This window comes from Helianthus annuus, chromosome 6, assembly GCF_002127325.2.
Source record: "Helianthus annuus cultivar XRQ/B chromosome 6, HanXRQr2.0-SUNRISE, whole genome shotgun sequence".
Classification (NCBI taxonomy): Eukaryota; Viridiplantae; Streptophyta; class Magnoliopsida; order Asterales; family Asteraceae; genus Helianthus; species Helianthus annuus.
The window spans coordinates 14,492,625-14,511,032 of NC_035438.2; the positions used below are offsets into that span (position 1 = coordinate 14,492,625).

The window sequence follows — 18,408 nt, forward strand, 5'->3', positions numbered from 1 at the left end:
TATAATCAGGAAAGAGGGGGGTGCGTATAGAATGAGCCATTTCAAAATTATAGCACCTAGAAATCGAAGAGGAAGAAGTTCAAAGTTCCCGAGGTACGTTCAGCTCTTCTTTTACCAAATTAACGCTCATGATTTCGTGATTCTAGTTATGTTTACAATAAAAATTGATCGATTTTGCCCTTTTGTTTCAAAAAAAAAAAAAACCCCCGATCAAGTCTGCTATCATTCTACAGTTAGGGTTAGGGTTTGTTACCGAAAAATCCTTCGATTCTTCCAAATTTGTTTTCGAAAAATCTTCGATCATGTAGGATTTTTTAAATTCTCATTATGCTTGCTAATTATCTTACTTTCAAAGTTAGGGTTAGTTGTATGATTTTCTTTGTATAGCTATCCGACATCGTAGAACCCTAATGTTGTATATGTTATTACTTTCTGATACCCCCAAACTGTTTCTTTTAAGTTGCCAGATTTTCTTTAATCTTGTAACATGATTTAAAATGTCTTCGTTGTCTTCGAATAGTTATGCTTCTTAGGATGTTTGAAAATTATAAAAAAAAAAAATACTGGTGCTTATGATACGAACCGATGTAACGGTAATTATGAGCATTGTGTTGAGGATTGTTCATTTAAGGCAGAATAATCTAATACTAATTAGATTAGTAATTGAGTTTTAATTTGATTTAAGAGTTAATTGCCCGGATGGTCCCTGTGGTTTCACGTTTTTTCACGTTTTTTCACGTTTAGTCCCCACCTTTTGGAAATAGCAGGTATGCTCCCTATGGTTTGTCATTTTGTTACCCGGTGCCTCGACATAAGTATCTGAATTATTTTATCAGTGGGGTGAGGCGCACGATTCGTGTCGAGGCGTACGTTTATGTTTTAGGCAGGATAGATAGGGTTTTTTTAGGCGGCAAACTTATTGGCGGCAAGAATAAAGTAGATGGAGACGATTATGAAAGAATCGGGATGAAATACAGAGGTAGATGGAGACGTACCTGGCTTGTAGTGATGTGTGACCAATAAAAATTAGGGTTTCAGGATAGAGAAGATGACGGAGGCGTAACTCTTTTTAGGGTTACTGAAAAATGACAGCCCCTTTATTCATTCCATTTACAAGCACTTACTTTAAGACCCTTAAACATTAACTTTTATCATATTTAACCCAAACTATTCTCACAGGTTTATTTACATTAGGAAAGTTATTTACTTTATGAAGATGATGTTTGTTATGCTATTTGATTTAATTAGAAACTATTTGTGTTTTTTTTATGTTAACTATTTCATGAAATTTGAATCTTTTTTATGTTTTTAACTACTGAATCTAATGAAATTTGATGAGAAAAGTCTTATTTTGATGTTAAATATTTATTATTTTATGATATATATAATTTTAATATTTATTTATTAATACCGCCTCAGCCTTACGCCTCGTTCCGCCTCAATACTTACGCCTCGTGAGGCGAAGGGAAAACGCCTCGATACTCGTTTCCGTTTTTTAAAACCTTGGCTGAATTTTCTAAAGATTGGTCTTTTCCAGTGTTTTTGGGAGTTTAGACGTCTTGTATATTTTTTCGACCTTTTTCTTTGAAGGAAAGAATATATTTTTTAAATGTTTGTTATTGATGCTAAATAGATACTTTTGATTTTGCAGATTTTATCTTAAATAATGGATTCTAATGCTGATAATACTTCTGAAGATGGTAGGGGCACTGATGACCGTGATGAAGGTATATAAAATTGAGACTAAACTCTTTAGCTTCAGTGACAAACACAGTGATTTCTAAACAAATTTTGATTGACAGATGATGACGATGAATATGAAGAGGGTCGTGACGGAAGTCGTCTTCTAGAGTTCATGTTTGGTAATATTGATGGTTCCGGTGATCTTGACATTGATTACCTTGATGAGGTCTTTGTTTTTCTTGATATTTAGTTTCTTACACACACACACACACAGGGGTTCTAGAGTGAACACTAGTGTATTTGCGAACTGAGTGAACAAATACTGGCCATTGATCTACACACGTGTATGGCCAGGATCTCATCATCAAATGGTAAAATACACTAGTGTATTTCAACATCAAATCCTGACCATTGATCTACACACGTGTATGGCCAGGATTAGTTCACTCAGTTCGCAAGCTACACTAGTGTTCACTCTTGAACCTAATCCTATATATGTATATATATGTGTATATATATATATATGTATGTATATTGATGAATCATGCATTAACCATGGTTTTGTTTCTCAGGATGCAAAGGAACATCTTGCTGCACTAGCTGATAAACTTGGTTCATCTTTAACAGATATTGATGTACACAGCTATCATCTGCTTGCTATATTCTTAAATACTATTTTAACATCTTGCTTTTAACTCCTTTTTTATTTTTTAAACGTTCAGCTGTCGGTAAGAAAATCACAGACATCTGGTGATGCTGCTGAACAAGGTGATACTTTTGTTTTCATGTTTATTAAATTCATGACTTTGAACTTATAAGATAATGATTTGATTATGTAAAATTTTAGCAGATTATGACCGTTTTGTTGTTTATTGAATTCATGACTTCGAGCTTATAAGATAATAATGATTTGATTATGTAAAATTTTTAGCAGATTATGACCAAAAAGCTGAAGACGCAGTAGATTACGAAGATATCGATGAACAATATGAGGGACCGGAAGTCCAAGCGTTGACTGAGGAAGACTATCTCTTACCAAAATCTGATTATGTTTCAACAACCGTAACTGCACCATTAACTACATCATCTTCACTGTTTGATGATGAAAATTACGATGAAGAAGAAGAAGAAGAATTACCGAAAGAACTTGATCATGTGGATAACAATGATCAAGTTCAAAACACTTCTGTCTCAGGTTTAATGTTTTGCAGAACCGTATCTTATCTTTACCTTGATTTATTAAACAGAAATTCTCTAGTTTTTTTCTAAATTAATTGTGGGTCCCATAGGTGAGGTTGAATACGACGCACAAGAAAAACGCTCTCCAGAGGATGGCACAGGTGCAGTTGAAATAGAAAACTTGGATCCTGATGTTGTGGAACTTGATAAGGTTAATGATACGTTTATTGTGTGTACGCGTATTTCCTATAATGGAAGTATTTTATACTCTTGACTTCATTTCTGTTTTGGTTTCATAGGTTTATATGGTGCTAATTTAATTTCTGTTATCAGGACGACACGACTCTGTTAGAAGAAGAAGAAGAACCATTTGAAGCAAAAAATTCAACACCGTTGCCTGTTCTCTGTGTAGAAGATGGAAATGTGATTTTACGGTTTTCGGAGATTTTTGCTATTCATGTTCCTTTAAAGAAAGCAGTAAAAAGGGATCAATGGTTTTCTGTTCCAAAAGGTATTAGTTTCATATGTCAACTATCATATTCCTAGAATTAGGGCTGCAACTGCAAATGAACCGAACGAACACGAACAACTTCGTGTTCGTTTGTTAAGGAAATATATGTGTTCACGAACTGTTCATGAACAGTTATCGAACGGGATTTTATGTTCGTGTTCGTTCGTTAAGGAAATGAATGTGTTCGTGTTCCTTTGCTAATTTTAGGCAACAAACGCAAACAAACGTTCGTGAACACAAATGGAAACAAACGAACACAAGTGTTCAGGAACAAAATATATAATACATTGATACTTATTAGATATTTTATATGTTGGAATTTTAAAGTATTTATGTACAATATATAAACTAAAAACACTAATGAACTATCGAACACAAACGAACACATTACCGAACATAAATGAACGAATGCGGCCTTTGTTCATGTTAGTTCATTTATTAAACAAACGAACTTCCCGCCGAACAGTTCACAAACTGTTCGCTGAACGTTCAGTTCGTTTGCAGTCCTACCTAGAATGCAACTATACGTTGTTTTCCTGTTAACGTTTCTTTTTAAATTTCAGAAAAATATAAGTCAATGGACGTCTCTGAAATCGTGGAGGAAGATGAAGAAGCGTTTTTGAAAGGATCGTTAGACGGTTTTCCTCATATGAAACATAAGCATGTGTTTGAAGATGATTTATTGACGATAAATCAGGATAAAATCGAGCTCCCAAAATCTGGGGTTGTTAACGAGGATAGAATGGTAATTTCAGAAGATGATGATGATCAGAAGGAAGACGTTTGTGATGATGTCATACCTTTTAATGGAAACTCAATGTTAGATTTACCTCTTGACCAACAAGACTGGGAAAACCGAATTATTTTTGATAATTCTCCAGATGCCACTGAAACGTTTAGTGGAGGTGAGGTATCTGGACCCGAGTCCGACTCGTTAAACGGGCGCACGAGGACACAAACGGTGTCAAAAATGGATGATAAAGATGGTGGTCTTTTTAGTCATGTTTCGATAGAACCGTTGAGCTCAAGAAAATCTCCAAAGTCATACAGTTCATCAGAAGAAACGGTTTACCATCCGCAACTTTTGAGGTTAGAGTCCCGTTTGGAAACCGATGAAAGAAACCCAACGGCTGAAAGCGATACGATTAAACGGTTTGACAAGCTTACTTTACGAAACAAAGATTTGCTAGACGGGTCATGGATGGAAAGAATAGTGTGGGACCCACAACAATCAGTTTCGAAACCGAAAATACTTCTCGATCTACAAGATGAACAGATGCTGTTTGAAATTTTGGATAACAAGGATGGCGAGCATCTTCAGCTTCACGCTGGAGCCATGATTACAACTCGGTCTGCTGACTCAGCCGCTGCCGGTGATTCGTTCGAGCTACACGGTGGTTATGGCGGTCAATCTGGTGGGAAATTCAATATCGCTAACGATAAATTCTATTCCAGCAGGAAGTCGTCTCAGCAGCAGCTGAAATCGCATTCGAAGAAACGTGCAGCGCATGGTGTTAAAGTCTTGCATTCGATACCTGCACTGAAGCTACAGACAATGAAAGCCAAACTTAGCAAGTAAGAGCGAAATCTTGATTTTTTTTCATGAACTAACTTGTGTTCTTAAGCTAAATGAGTCGGTAGAAATCAAACTCTTATTGGAGTAAAGTACACAGATGGTCCCTGTGGTTTACCAAAATTTCGGATTTGGGCACTATTTTTCCAAAAGTACAAGGATGGTCCCTATGGTTTGCACTTGTAACACATTTAGTCTCCAACCAACAAATCTGATGGTTTTAGCAGGTCCAAGTAATGGACTAAATGCGTTACAAATTGCAAACCATAGGGACCATCCATGGAATTTTGGAAAGCTAGGGGTCAAAACTGGTAATTTTAGTTTGGACCGAAATGGGCCAGGTTATCGTAAAAACATTTAGAACAAAGTTTTTCCATTTTAAAAATTATTATGGTGTCAAATATGATTGCAACAGTTTGTTAACATCAGCAACTTAAATATTTGAATTAAGTAATTTAGGAGGTTTTATCATTTATGCATTATAAATGCACTTTGGACAACTTTTGTCTCGTTCAATGTGATTTACTTCATCTTTAAAGATTTTTTTTTTGAATTTACATGTTTGATCCGTTAAAGATAAACATAACTGGAATCGGTCTATTAATAAGTATATTGTGCCTTGGTTTTTGTATCAAGATTATGTCTACTGATGATATCTTTATTGTATTTGCAGTAAAGATATTGCATATTTTCATAGACCGAAAGCTGTATGGTATCCACATGACAATGTAGTGGCACTTAAAGAACAAGGAAAGCCGCTTACAAAAGGATCGATGAAAATATTATTGAAAAGCTTAGGTGGAAAAGGCAGCAAGCTTCATGTAGATGCTGAGGAGACGATTTTATCCGTCAAAGGAAAAGCTACTAAGAAGCTTGATTTTAAACCATCAGAGCCAGTAAAAATAATATACTCGGGAAAAGAGCTTGAAGACGAAAAATCTCTCGCTGAGCAAGACGTTAGACCGAATTCTTTACTGCATCTTGTACGTACGAGAATACATTTGTTACCACGTGCCCAAAAGCTTCCTGGCGAGAACAAATCTTTGCGTCCACCTGGCGCTTTTAAGAAGAAATCAGATCTTTCTGCAAGAGATGGCCATGTATTTCTAATGGAGTAAGTGCTTTCATTTATTTAATTGTTTTGATTATCCTCGCTATATTTACATTGATATATTACTGTAAAAAAATCATATATACCCTACCAAAACTTGAAATATCATATATGCCCTTACAGAGTAATTAAAATATCAGATATACCCAATTTATTAAAAACAATCTAATAAATGGGGTCAAGTTATTCTACAAAGTCTTCTAATTGTAAGAAGTGTAAGAAGGATTTATAGAGTGACAAGTGTCTAATAACCTAAAACTAAACCCACTACATCACCACCAAAAACCTAAACACCCCCCCCCCCCCCCCCACAACCAAAAAACCTAACCCCCACCCCCCAAAAACCTAAAAAAAACCCAACCCCCCCCCCCCCCCCCCCCTTCCCAAAACCTAAAAAAACCTAACCCCCCACCCCCCAAAAACCTAAAAAAAATCTAAAAAAAACTAAACACCCACCCCCACCCCCCACCCCCTCGGCAAAAAAAAAAAAATTTTTTTTTTTAGGGTGGGTGATGTGTGGGGGGGGGGGGTTTAGGTTTTTGGTGGTGGTGGATGTTTAAGGTTTTTTTTTTTTGTAGTGGGTTTTTTTGTGTAGTGGGTTTTTTTTAGGTTATTGGACACTTGTCACTCTATAAATCCTTCTTACACTTCTTACAATTAGGATCCTTTGTATTTGATCCTAATCCCTAATAAATGATCATTTACCCTTGTTTTTTTAACTTCGAGTTTTCATATATGTTCTTTGATATGAATCCAGACTCAATTCAGGAGGGAAGTTAGGAAAGGAATAGTGGGTGAGTAGGGCTGAAAATAGTTTAACGCAGCCACATCCTCAATTGAAAACAGATCCGGAGATCGAAGATTCAGATCCACTAAACCTCTCAAGCATAGTTATCGATAGCGGCCATAGCGACCGCTAATCCGCTATCGCGAATAGCGTTGCGAATCGATGGACCTGTGCTATTTGGATCTCGCGGCTGAAAAGCGTGAAAATAGCGACCTCCGGCGTTGAATTCCGGCGCCGGCGCTGCTTTTTGGCCGGAAACATGTGAGAAGAAGATGCGACCAGGAAGAAGATGCAGAGTAGCGGCGTGTTTAACACTCCTAGAGTTAAATAACTTTAGGTATTTTAACATTTAACCCCTCTATCTTTCACCAGTTTATATTTAGCCCCTAAAACTTATAACTTTTACATAAAAAAGTGTAAAATTAGTTTGTGTATTTAAACATTTAACCCCCTCTATCTTCACTAGTTTACATTTGGTCCTTAAACTTCTGAATTTATGCATAAAAAGTATAAAATTAACATTATATACATATATAAATTATAAATATCTATATTTTTTATTTTTAAAATTTTCTACTACCTTATCGCTATACATGAAATAGCGAGCGCTATTTCATCGCTATCGCTACGTAGCATATAGGTACCTTGTCGCTATTTGTCGCTATTCGCTATCGATAACTATGCTCTCAAGGGAAGATTTGACCAAACATAGGGATGTGAGTTGTGAGGTTATCACCCAGATTCTTTGGGCCATATAGAGTCTTTGGTAAGGTGGACCCAGTAGTCTAAGAGTGCGCGCTTCCACAGGGCTCTTGCATCCACCCTATCATTCATATTACAGCGTTCAAGGCGCCTCGTAGACAACTCCCTGCTTCATTGGATACTTCCCAGCCTACTACTAAAGTTCTAAACAATAATGGGGTCCAGGAAACCGCTCAAGCTATAATGGAATGGTTCATCGCTTGGTATAACAGTCAACAATTATCAGATTGGCGACTTGAGGACAAGTCGCTTCACCGGCGGGGATGTATTGATACGAATCCAGACTCTATTCAGGAGGGAAATTAGGAAAGGAATAGTGGGTGAGTGGGGCTGAAAAATAGGAAGTAAGTGCTGTTTAGTTTACGTTTAAATGTGTGTCTTTGTGTTTAGTTTAGGAATCTGGTTTTTATATTCTTAAATAAATTATGCTAGATATGAGTTCAGGCGGTGTCCTTTTGGCGCAAAACTTGATGAGTTCAGTACTTTATGTTTTAAAATCCTGCACGTTGTGTCCTTTGGCCCTAACCCATTTAATTTCTTTTGGTTAGATCTAGTCACCCAAGGATATTTTAGTCTTTTTACATATTTATTTAATATTATTTAAAAAAATAAAACAAAAAATTTTAAACCCTACAAGCATCTGATTCCCCTAATTTCATCTTCATCTTGTTCGACCAAATCCCATCCCCACCTCACCCTTCTTCTACAACATCAACAACAATGGCTTCACGGTGGCCAAATCCTTTTCATCTCCTTCGTTATCCGGCGACATCTACAACATTAAACCTGTGGTGAACTGCGACGGGCGTGGATCTGACCAGGGTGGGTGGTTGAGGCGGTGGTCTATGGTGGTGTTGATGGTGGTAGAGAGAGTGGTGGTTGCACGGGTGTGGATGGTGCTTGACGTTGGTTCGAATTCACCGACTGGTTCTATTCCTGTTCTTCGATCTTCAAGATTACTTGAACTTGTCGATCTGGTCCTATTCTAATGAGAGGCAAATGGGATTTGGTGGTGGTATCATCAATTGTTTTATCTTCCTCACCAAAATAAGATGAACAATTGATTCCTAATAATTTGCACAGATTTATCGTATTCTTTGTCTTTTGCTGCTGATGATGATTTGTGTTCTTTTATAGAGATGGAATTTTAGTGTAAAATAGAAGTTTATAGTAGTGGTTTTTTTGGGCCAGATTTGGTGGTGGTGGTGGAAGGAGGTTGTGGTGGTGGTGGAAGAAGGTGAATATATATATTTTTTATTTTAAGATATTTTTTAAAATAATAGGAGTAAAAAGACGATTATACTATCATGTGCCTTGCACATGATCAGATTTAACCAAAAACATTAACTGAGTTAGGGCCAAAGGACATAACGTGCATGATTTTGAAACGTTAAGTACAGAACTCGTCAAGTTTTGTGCCAAAGGAAACCGCCTGCAATTTGGTATAAAGATAAAGGACAAAACTTGTAATTTACTCTATTAGTAAATATAATATTTGAAGTTAAAGGTCATACGTGAGATTCAAAGTTGTAGAAAAATAAGGGTAAAATTGTCATTTATTAAATTGTTTTTAATGAATTGGGTTTATATGATATTTCAACTACTTTGTACGATATTTATAATTTTGCATGGGTATATATGATATTTTGCAAGTTTGTAGGGGGTATATATGAAATTGCCTCATAATATTTTATTTCTAACAAATATATATATCAGGTATTGTGAGGAAAGGCCTTTACTGCTTGGAAATGGCGGAATGGGTGCTCGTTTGTGCACGTACTACCAAAAATCAAGCCCCAGTGATCAAACCGCCACTCAATTGCGCAGTGGGCCCAACAATTTGGGGAACATTCTCACCCTTGATCCAGCCGATAAATCACCATTTTTAGGAGATATAAAAGCCGGTTCGACCCAATCCTGTCTCGAAACTAATATGTATCGAGCTCCAATATATCAACATAAAGTCTCGTCAACTGACTACTTACTGATTCGATCTGCAAAGGGAAAGCTCTCGTTAAGACGCATGGACCGCATTTATGTCGTTGGTCAACAGGTCTTTATAGTTCATATCAAACCCTTTCTAATTCATGTATCTGCATACTTAACCACTTGTGATCATTTTTTAATCTGTTTGGCCAAACTTGATGTAGGAACCTCACATGGAGGTAATGTCTCCTGTGTCGAAAGGGGTTCAGACGTATAACATGAATAGGCTTTTGGTGTATATGTATCGTGAGTTTCGCGCTTGTCAAAAACGTGGCTCGGTACCTGCCATTCGTGCTAATGAGCTGTCAGCACAGTTTGCAAATGTGGCTGAGGTTTCTTTAAGGAAAAGGTTAAAGTTGTTTTGTGATTTTCAGGTGAGTTGGATACATAATAATTAGGGACAATTGCATATTTCCCCTTAAAAAACTGCTTAATTGCGTATTTACCCAATTGCATATATCCCCTTTCTTAACTATTAAAATTGCATATATCCCCTTTCTTAACAAATAAAATTGTAAATTTACCCATTTTGATTTATTGCATTAAAAACAAGTTATATAATGACTTTTTTACCCTTATTTTTACTAAAACTTAAAAAAAATATACATATTTATTCATTTTTACTAGTTTTTGTGGATTTTTACTAGTTTAGCTGTTTATTTCAGTTTAGTAAAAATAGTAAAAATGAATAAATATGTATTTTTTAAAGAATTGTGAAAAATCCACAAAGACTAGTAAAAATGAATAAATTTGTATTTTTTTAAGTTTTAGTAAAAATAAGGGTAAAAAAGTCATTATATAACTTGTTTTTAATAAAATCAATCAAAATGTGTAAATTTGTAATTATATTAGTTAAGGAAGGGGATATATGCAATTTTAATAATTAAGGAAGGGCATATATGCAATTTTAATTTTAAGTTAAGTTGGGTAAATACGCAATTAAGCAGTTTTTTAAGGGGAAATATGCAATTTTCCCTAATAATTAATAACCTATTTGACTAATCTAGGTTTATGGTTTTTGCAACCACTAATATGTTCAATGTTTATGTTAAACCACCACCAGAGGGGTCAATGGGTTATGAAGCGAAATTTCCGTATTCCATTGGAAGAGGAGCTTAGAAGGCTGGTTACACCTGAAAACGTATGTTTTGATCTTTTGATACACTTCTTTTATTTGTTTAACTTTTGTTGTTTGACCTTGTGAACCACTCAAGTATATATCCAGTTTCGTTTATATTTAATCTGGGCTAAAAATGCCTATTTCTTTAAATTGCCCATTTTTAAAGACTATAATACCATTGTATCAAGCTATCAATAAGCAATGATTATTCAATGCAAAAAGACACTCCTGTGTTGTCATTGTATGCTATTTGGGCATGTTTTTAGCTTCATTTGTTATAAATGAAACTGGATACGAAGTATAAAGTATGGGTGTGCTTACTTTGGTTCGGATCGGTTAGTAGCCTTAACCGAAACCGAAGTCATTGGTTGATCTATTTTATCAACCGTTCGGTTTTCGATCTATTTTATCAACCGTTTGGTTTTCGGTTACTTCGTTTGGTTTATTCAGTTAGTTAGTTGGTTTTCGGTTCGGTTAATAACCAAACCAAACTTGGGCTAGTTTTTTACTTAGAAATACATAGAATGGAGGTATACACATATGATATGATAGTATAAATACATAAAATTTGAGGTATAAATACATTAATTGGATGTATAAATATATGAAATGGAGGTATAAAACATAAAATACATGAATTGAAGGTATAAACATGAAAATACGGAGGTATAAATATGAAAATACGCATGGTTTGGTTCGGTTCGGTTAATTTCGGTTAACAGAGGGTTAAAAAAACCGATAACCGATCTTCGGTTCGGTTTCATTGGTTTCGGTTAACAGTTCGGTTATTTCTCACTGTATTTAATATTTATGTTAATATGCCTATGGTTCTCTTTGATTTTGTCCCATGGCTTCTTGAAGATGCCTTTAATTCGGGAATTATATTTTTTTATCTGTTGTTTTTGTTTTGTTAGGTGTGTGCGTATGAAAGCATGCTAGCTGGCATGTACAGGCTCAAACGTTTGGGCATCAGCATGACTCATCCAGCCGGTCTTTCTTCCGCAATGAATCAGCTGCCCGATGAGGCAATCGCTTTAGCTGCTGCATCCCACATCGAGCGAGAATTACAAATAACCCCCTGGAATTTAAGCAGCAACTTTGTCGCGTGTACAAATCAGGTAAATCTCACTCTCTCTGTTTAAATCTTGTGTAAGTGAACTCAAATCGGAATATTCATGAATATCTATTTGGCTGAATCTTGATTTGTATTAATTTTTTTCAGGACAAAGGAAATATTGAGCGGTTGGAAATTACCGGTGTTGGTGATCCATCTGGCAGAGGTTTGGGATTTAGTTATGTTCGCACGGCTCCCAAGGCACCGGTTTCCAATGCAGTAACGAAGAAAAAAGCACCGATAAATCGAGGTGGTATAACCGTAACAGGAACAGATGCGGATCTTAGGAGATTAAGCATGAAAGCCGCATGCGAGGTAAGCCACTTATTGCTCGTTTCTTTTAGTCATCATGTGATATGGAATAATCAGTTTTAGTAGATGGTGTTCGGATCTGCTTTTGTCGTTTGAAGTTGTGACAACTTGTCTTGTTAGGGCTGCAAACGAACCGAACATTCAATGAACAGTTCGTGAACTGTTTGGCTGGAGGTTTGTTTGTGTTCGTTCGTTTAATAAATGAACGTACACGAACAGTAAATTTCGTTCGCTTAATTAAATTAATTAAATGAACGAACATGAACGGAGGCCGCGTTCGTTCATTTATGTTAGTGAACGTTCGGTAATGTGTTCATTTATGTTCGTTTGTGTAAGATAGTTCATTAGTGTTTTTAGTTATTTTTTATTCAAATACTTCAAAATTCTATTAAATGAAATATTTAATACCTATTAGTGTATTTTATATTCTGTTCATGAACGCTTGTTTGTGTTCATTTGTTTCGATTTGTGTTCATGAACATACGTTTGCGTCCGTTGCCGAAAATTAACAACCGAACACGAACACGTTCATTTCCTCAACGAACGAACACGCTCATTTCCCTAACGAACAAACACGAACAAAGAATCCTGTTCTGTAAGTGTTCATGTACAGTTCGTGACGCATATATTTTCTTAACAAACGAACATGAACAAGGTCTTGTTCGTGTTTGTTCGGTTCGTTTGCAACCGTTGTTACAACTAATCCATTCTACAGGTTCTCATTAAATTCAACGTTTCCGAGCAACAAATTGAGAAACTTACAAGATGGCATCGGATCGCAATGATCCGGAAGCTTTCTAGTGAACAAGCAGCCTCCGGAGTCAAAGTTGATCCAACAACCATCAGCAAATACGCACGCGGTCAACGGATGTCGTTTTTACAACTTCAACAACAAGCACGAGAAAAATGTCAAGATATCTGGGACCGACAAGTTCAAAATCTTTCCGCCATTGATGGTGAAGATATCGAAAGCGACAACGAGGCGAATAGCGATCTGGATTCATTCGCAGGGGATCTTGAAAACCTTTTGGATGCAGAAGAATGCGATGACGGTGAAGACGGAAATTACGAGTCGAATCATGAAAATAATTTAGCTGGAGTTAAAGGACTTAAAATGAGACGGTTGCCTTCGCAAAGTCAGGCGGAAGTCGAAAACGAAGATGAAGCTGCTGAAGCTGCAGAGTTATGCAGAATGCTCATGGATGGTGCGGATTTTAATCATTTTATTCTCTTAGGTTTTACTTTGACCTTAAAAGTCAATTGTTGACAAAGTGGTTGGTATTGGATTATTCAGGAGATGATGAGGCTGAACGGAAGAAGAAAAAGATCAAATCAGGCGATATGGGATTGGTTCCTATGCAGCAGTTAAATAATAATTCTAAAAACAAGGATAAATCGAAAGCAATGAACACACCTGTGAAGTCGTCAATGTCGGGATCATTTTCTATAAATGAGAATGCTACTAGATCATTAAAAGACGTACGTATCTTTATATAGTTTACATTTATACATATAAGTTTGTAGAGTAAAATGCCATTTTCGTCCCTAACGTTTGGTCAGTTTTGCGACTTCCATCGAAAGGTTTGTTTTTCCGCATCTGAATCCAGAAGGTTTGAAATCTTGCCATTTTCATCCGGCTCGTTAACCTCATCCGTTTTCTCCTTTAAGTTAGGGGTATTTCCATTTTTTGCTAACTTAAAGGGCAATTCGGTCTTTTTCACTTTATGTTAAAAGATCGAATACCCCTGAAAAAGACCGAATTGCTCTTTAAGTTAAAAAATGACGGAAATACCCCCGACTTAATGGAGTTAACGGGCTGGATGGAAATGGCAAGACTTCAAACCTTTTGGATTCAGATGCGGAATGACAAACCTTTGGACGAAAGTCGCAAAACTGGCCAAACCTCATAGACGAAAATGGCATTTTACTCTAAGATTGTACATAATGATTTTTTTTTTTTTTTTTTTTTTTTTTTGTGGTGGCAGGATGACTTGTTTCCTTACAAGAAAAGCGTTTCTTCTGGAAAGATGAAACCGAAAAAGAAAGATGATCTTGAACAAGTTGGTTTATTGAATAAAAAACTTCGAATTTTGAATGATGGAATGAATCTTATGAAGGTTAGTAAATAGTAATTTGTTCTCTCTATTTTTACAGAAAAAAATAAACAAAGCTGCAATTTTTTTATTATATTTTTACTTTTCTTTTTGGTTTTCTGCGTGATTGCAGGTAAATACAAAGAAAAATGCAAGAGAGAGTTTTACATGTGGAGCTTGTGGTCAGGTATGTTTTATACAATTTTTTTTTTTTTTTTTTTTTTATATACAAGTTTTACAAGTTATTGCATTTTATTTCTTGAAAAATATTCTTTGTAATGTTTTTACTCGTTTGGCATTCAGTATGGTCATATGAAGACGAATAAGCACTGTCCCAGATATAGAGAAAACGCCAGCATCCAAATCGAAAGTAAAGATTTCGAAAAAGGGTCCAACAAATTGATCAATTTGGATCCCGTTGTAAAACCGCAACAAAAAAATACCGTAAAAAAGCTTATACAAAAAGGTGGCACGAAACTCGCTGTTATAGAAGCACCCCCTGAGGAGGAAAGAACGTTAAAAGCCAAGGTTCTAAAGGTCAAATGCGGGCCCGCCAACGACAAGGTTCCCGAGAAGGCTACTCCAAGCACCTCGCAAGTTTCTGATCGACCGGTAACATCGGATACCGAAACGGTTAATAAATCTTCGTTTAAAGTTAACAAAATTATATTCTCCAACAAGTTAAAGACTGAAGATGTCCAGGTTGAATCACGCAAACCGTCATCTCTTGTTATCCGGCCGCCTGTCGAGACTCCTCGAAACCCGTCTCGATTAGTAATTAGACGACCCAAGGAAGTCATTGACCTTGACCAAGTTAGTCAAGAAATCAGCCCAGGAATCGAGCCAAGAAAGACGAAACGAATTACGGAATTATCGGGTTTTCAGAAGTCCAATAGACCTATAGACAATCATCAGTATTGGGAAGAAGAAGAACAACCAACAATGAGTTACGAGAGAGAGCGGGAACAGGAGCAGCGGGCCCGGAGATTGTATGAAGAAGAACAAGCAAGAAAACGGGCGAATGAGATAAGACTGTATGAAGAGAATATAAAACGGGAACGGGAAGAAGAAAGGCGTCTGCGCGAAAAAAAGAAGAAAAATAAAAGTTTTGTTTTCGAGACTCGAAACGACTATTATGATGAGCCCCATTTGAGAAGAGACGAGAGACGGGAACGCGACCGCGCTGCAAAGAGAAAGCCTGTTATGGAGTTGGGCGGCAGGTTCGGTGCTGATTACACCTCAACTGTAAAACGCCGCCGAGGGGGTGAGGTAATTAATTCAAACTTAAAGGACGGAAAATGCAATTTACCCAAGAATAAAATTTAATAGTGAAGAAGAAAAATTGATTGTTATAGAAATTTTTTATACAGGTTGGTTTAGCTAATATCTTGGAGAAAATTATTGATACTCTAAAGGCGCATCATGTGTCGTTTCTTTTCTTGAAACCGGTGACTAGAAAAGAAGCTCCGGATTACCTGAAAATCATTGACCGGCCGATGGACCTGTCAACAATGAGGGAGAAAGTTCGAAAGTTGGAATATAAAAGCCGAGACGCTTTTAGACATGATATGTGGCAAATTACGTATAATGCTCATAAATACAACAATGGAAGAAATCCGGGAATCCCGCCGCTAGCTGACCAGCTTTTGGAGATTTGTGATAACTTGTTAGACCAATATGATGAAATCCTTGATGAAGCTGAAGCAGATATAGAGGAATGAGAATATGTTTGTGGAATTGTAAATTCTACTGTGTAGTTTAGTTGAAGGGTAAAAGAGTAATTTCAGCCCCTTTATTATGGGATGGTGGTCATGGTTTCATTTAGTGACTCTGTACATATTATGTAGGAATATAAGTTGCAGGTTTTATAAACCATTTGCTTTTCTACTTTTAAATTGATGGAAAATGAGGGAAGAGTTTAAAGTCTTGAAAAATCTAGATTGCCTTTTACCTATTTTGATTTTGAAATTCCTATAGTCAAACTACTGAACATGACTTAGCAATAGGTAAAAAGTTTGAGTCAAAATCCATTATTTAGAGCAATCCTCTCTACTTATTTAGAGTGTTTGTGAATGGAGGAGAGAATTTTATTATTTATCATTATTAAATTTGAAGAAAACAATGTTGATTCTCTAAAATTTTCTAAAGTGTGCACCCAAATGCCTTTATGCACACCAAAAAGGGTTTTTTTGTCCTATATGCACACCCTACAGTGTCGAGCTGTGGCCAAAGCGCGGCGTTTTGATCTTGTTAACCAGACAAAAGACTGACGGGTCTGTTGACCAGACCAAAACGCCGAGCTTTGGCCGTGTTTTGGTCCTGTCTACCAGACAAAAGACTGACCGGGTGTCTGGTTGACAGGACCAAAACGCGGCCAAAGTTCGGCTTTGGTCCGGTCAACAGACCCGTCAGACACCCGTCAGTCTTTGTCTAGTTGACCGGACCAAAATGCCGCACTTTGGCCACAGCTCGACACTGCAGGGTGTGCGTATATGACAAAAAAAAACCCTTTTTGGGCTAATTATCTACACACCAAGTGTGCAAATAGTCTCCCCCTTTTCTAAATTTTTAAAAGTGGTTGTGAATAAAGGAAAGAAAAAGTTAATGCCAAAAGTATAAAACAATACGGTTGTGTTTTTTTTAGTGTAATTATAATGATGAAAAGAATCGATTGTAAATGCTCTTACCCATAAGTTCTTAGCCAGATTATATTATAAAACATTCGAAACCATTTTTAAAATCAAAAAATTGACCCACAAGTTCACAACCAAATCAAATTCAAGAGCTTAAAATCTAATTTTACTAACAACAATTTTTACTCCTAAATACCAACTAACTATACATTTTCATTAGACTGCAAGACCATGGGCACTTGAGCTACGTTGACGATCACATTATATATTGATAGGATCCGATTCTGATTACTAACAATTCAATTGAAATTTGGAGAAGCACTACAAACTGGGATTGAAATTGATACGAAGAAGATGATACAGACTCAATAACTAACACCAAAGTGTTCCCAGGGCTACGCCCTACACTCTATAAACAGAGCCTAACAAACTTACGTATTTTCCTATTCCCCTCCCCCAAGTAATTACTGACCTATACTTATACTATATTATTTGCACTTACCCCCTCCTAAAATACACAATTGACTTTTAGACTAGAAACTAGAACATGATTCCTATCATATACATTCAAATACTTTGACAACCAACGTGCGGGCGTCAACCTAAATGTGATGCATAATTTTGGTTCGAACGTGATGTGTTATAATCTTTTGGATGCACATTTTCTTTTAAAACACGTTATCAAACCTATTATTTCATTGTAGGTAAAAGATTGTCATGACAGAATCAACAAAAAAAAAAAAAGTCAAATTCAATCAGAGAACAAAACACTTGATTATAAACAAAACCAACTCCAAACATCGATATCCCACAATTAAATATTAGAAGGGAAAAAAAAAGTAAAAACCAATTACACCAATGCGATACTGCTCTCACCACCCGGGGGCTTGCGAACGCCGCCTAAGTAGTCTCGGGACTCCGCCTTCCCATCAGCAAAAATATTGCTGCCGCTCATTTCACGAAGCTTGGCGGAACTCAATGGTTTCTCCGCACATGGCACCGCCTCGTCTCTTTTGAAAATGTTATTCCCTGACAGCTCCGTTAGTTTTTGGTTTGGGATCTTTTTCGCGGTCTTGATCACGGATTCTTCCTGATCAAACACAAATCAATTGTAATATAAGATGTAGACAATAGTGTGTTTGGATGTCGTATGAAGTTCAGTGTTGTAAGAATCGCTATGCGCTAGTCGAACGGTGCGGTACCGACTAAGTATTAATCATGATTAGTAGTGATTAATCGGATTGGGATTTTATATGTAATTTTCAGTTTGATGAATGGTATATAGTAGAAAATATGGTATTTTTGAGTAGTTGTGTTTGATGTTTTGGGAATTTTGGCGTTTGTAAGTTGAATGGTATATAGTAGAAAATATGCGTTTCAGGTTCTAGGTTCTGGGGGATGTGTTTTTATGTCTTGGATGTTTTTTTGTTTTATATAGCCATGTGATTTGGTCCGTATTGGCGTTTTATTCATCATTATGGCGTTTTGGTATAGAGGTGTAAAGACGCTTTTACCCTTAATGATGCGCGTCCACCTAAGAAAAT

The 18,408-nt window shown here is 36.5% G+C and overlaps 1 protein-coding gene across 3 annotated transcripts; it reads left to right on the forward strand.

Annotated features, from left to right (window-relative positions):
• On the forward strand, positions 1 to 16,165 carry LOC110864822 (transcription initiation factor TFIID subunit 1). 3 transcript variants are annotated; one of them, XM_022113983.2, is made up of 22 exons: positions 1 to 93; positions 1,652 to 1,727; positions 1,803 to 1,909; positions 2,256 to 2,318; positions 2,406 to 2,451; positions 2,615 to 2,878; positions 2,973 to 3,073; positions 3,196 to 3,373; positions 3,937 to 4,948; positions 5,620 to 6,060; positions 9,323 to 9,659; positions 9,757 to 9,966; positions 10,656 to 10,733; positions 11,627 to 11,830; positions 11,935 to 12,141; positions 12,854 to 13,343; positions 13,433 to 13,617; positions 14,124 to 14,255; positions 14,365 to 14,418; positions 14,535 to 14,843; positions 14,934 to 15,500; positions 15,602 to 16,157. In XM_022113983.2, the coding sequence occupies exons 2-22, from the start codon at positions 1,667 to 1,669 to the stop codon at positions 15,950 to 15,952; spliced, it is 5,397 nt and encodes a 1,798-aa protein (XP_021969675.1). In that variant the 5' UTR covers positions 1 to 93; positions 1,652 to 1,666; the 3' UTR covers positions 15,953 to 16,157. The 3 variants fall into 3 exon arrangements, with proteins under 3 accessions (XP_021969675.1, XP_021969672.1, XP_021969674.1); XM_022113980.2 differs by having other exon boundaries at positions 2 to 93; positions 14,535 to 15,500; positions 15,602 to 16,165; XM_022113982.2 differs by having other exon boundaries at positions 3 to 93; positions 2,618 to 2,878; positions 14,535 to 15,500; positions 15,602 to 16,165.
• Positions 16,166 to 18,408: the final 2,243 nt, after the last annotated feature.

Bases quoted from the DNA above. Each gene is read 5' to 3' on its own strand.
- LOC110864822 (XM_022113980.2), top strand. From the start codon at position 1,667: ATGGATTCTAATGCTGATAATACTTCTGAAGATGGTAGGGGCACTGAT. The intron at 1,910-2,255 runs GTCTTTGTTTTT...TTTGTTTCTCAG, and splicing joins ACATTGATTACCTTGATGAG to GATGCAAAGGAACATCTTGC. The intron at 9,660-9,756 runs GTCTTTATAGTT...AACTTGATGTAG, and splicing joins TTTATGTCGTTGGTCAACAG to GAACCTCACATGGAGGTAAT.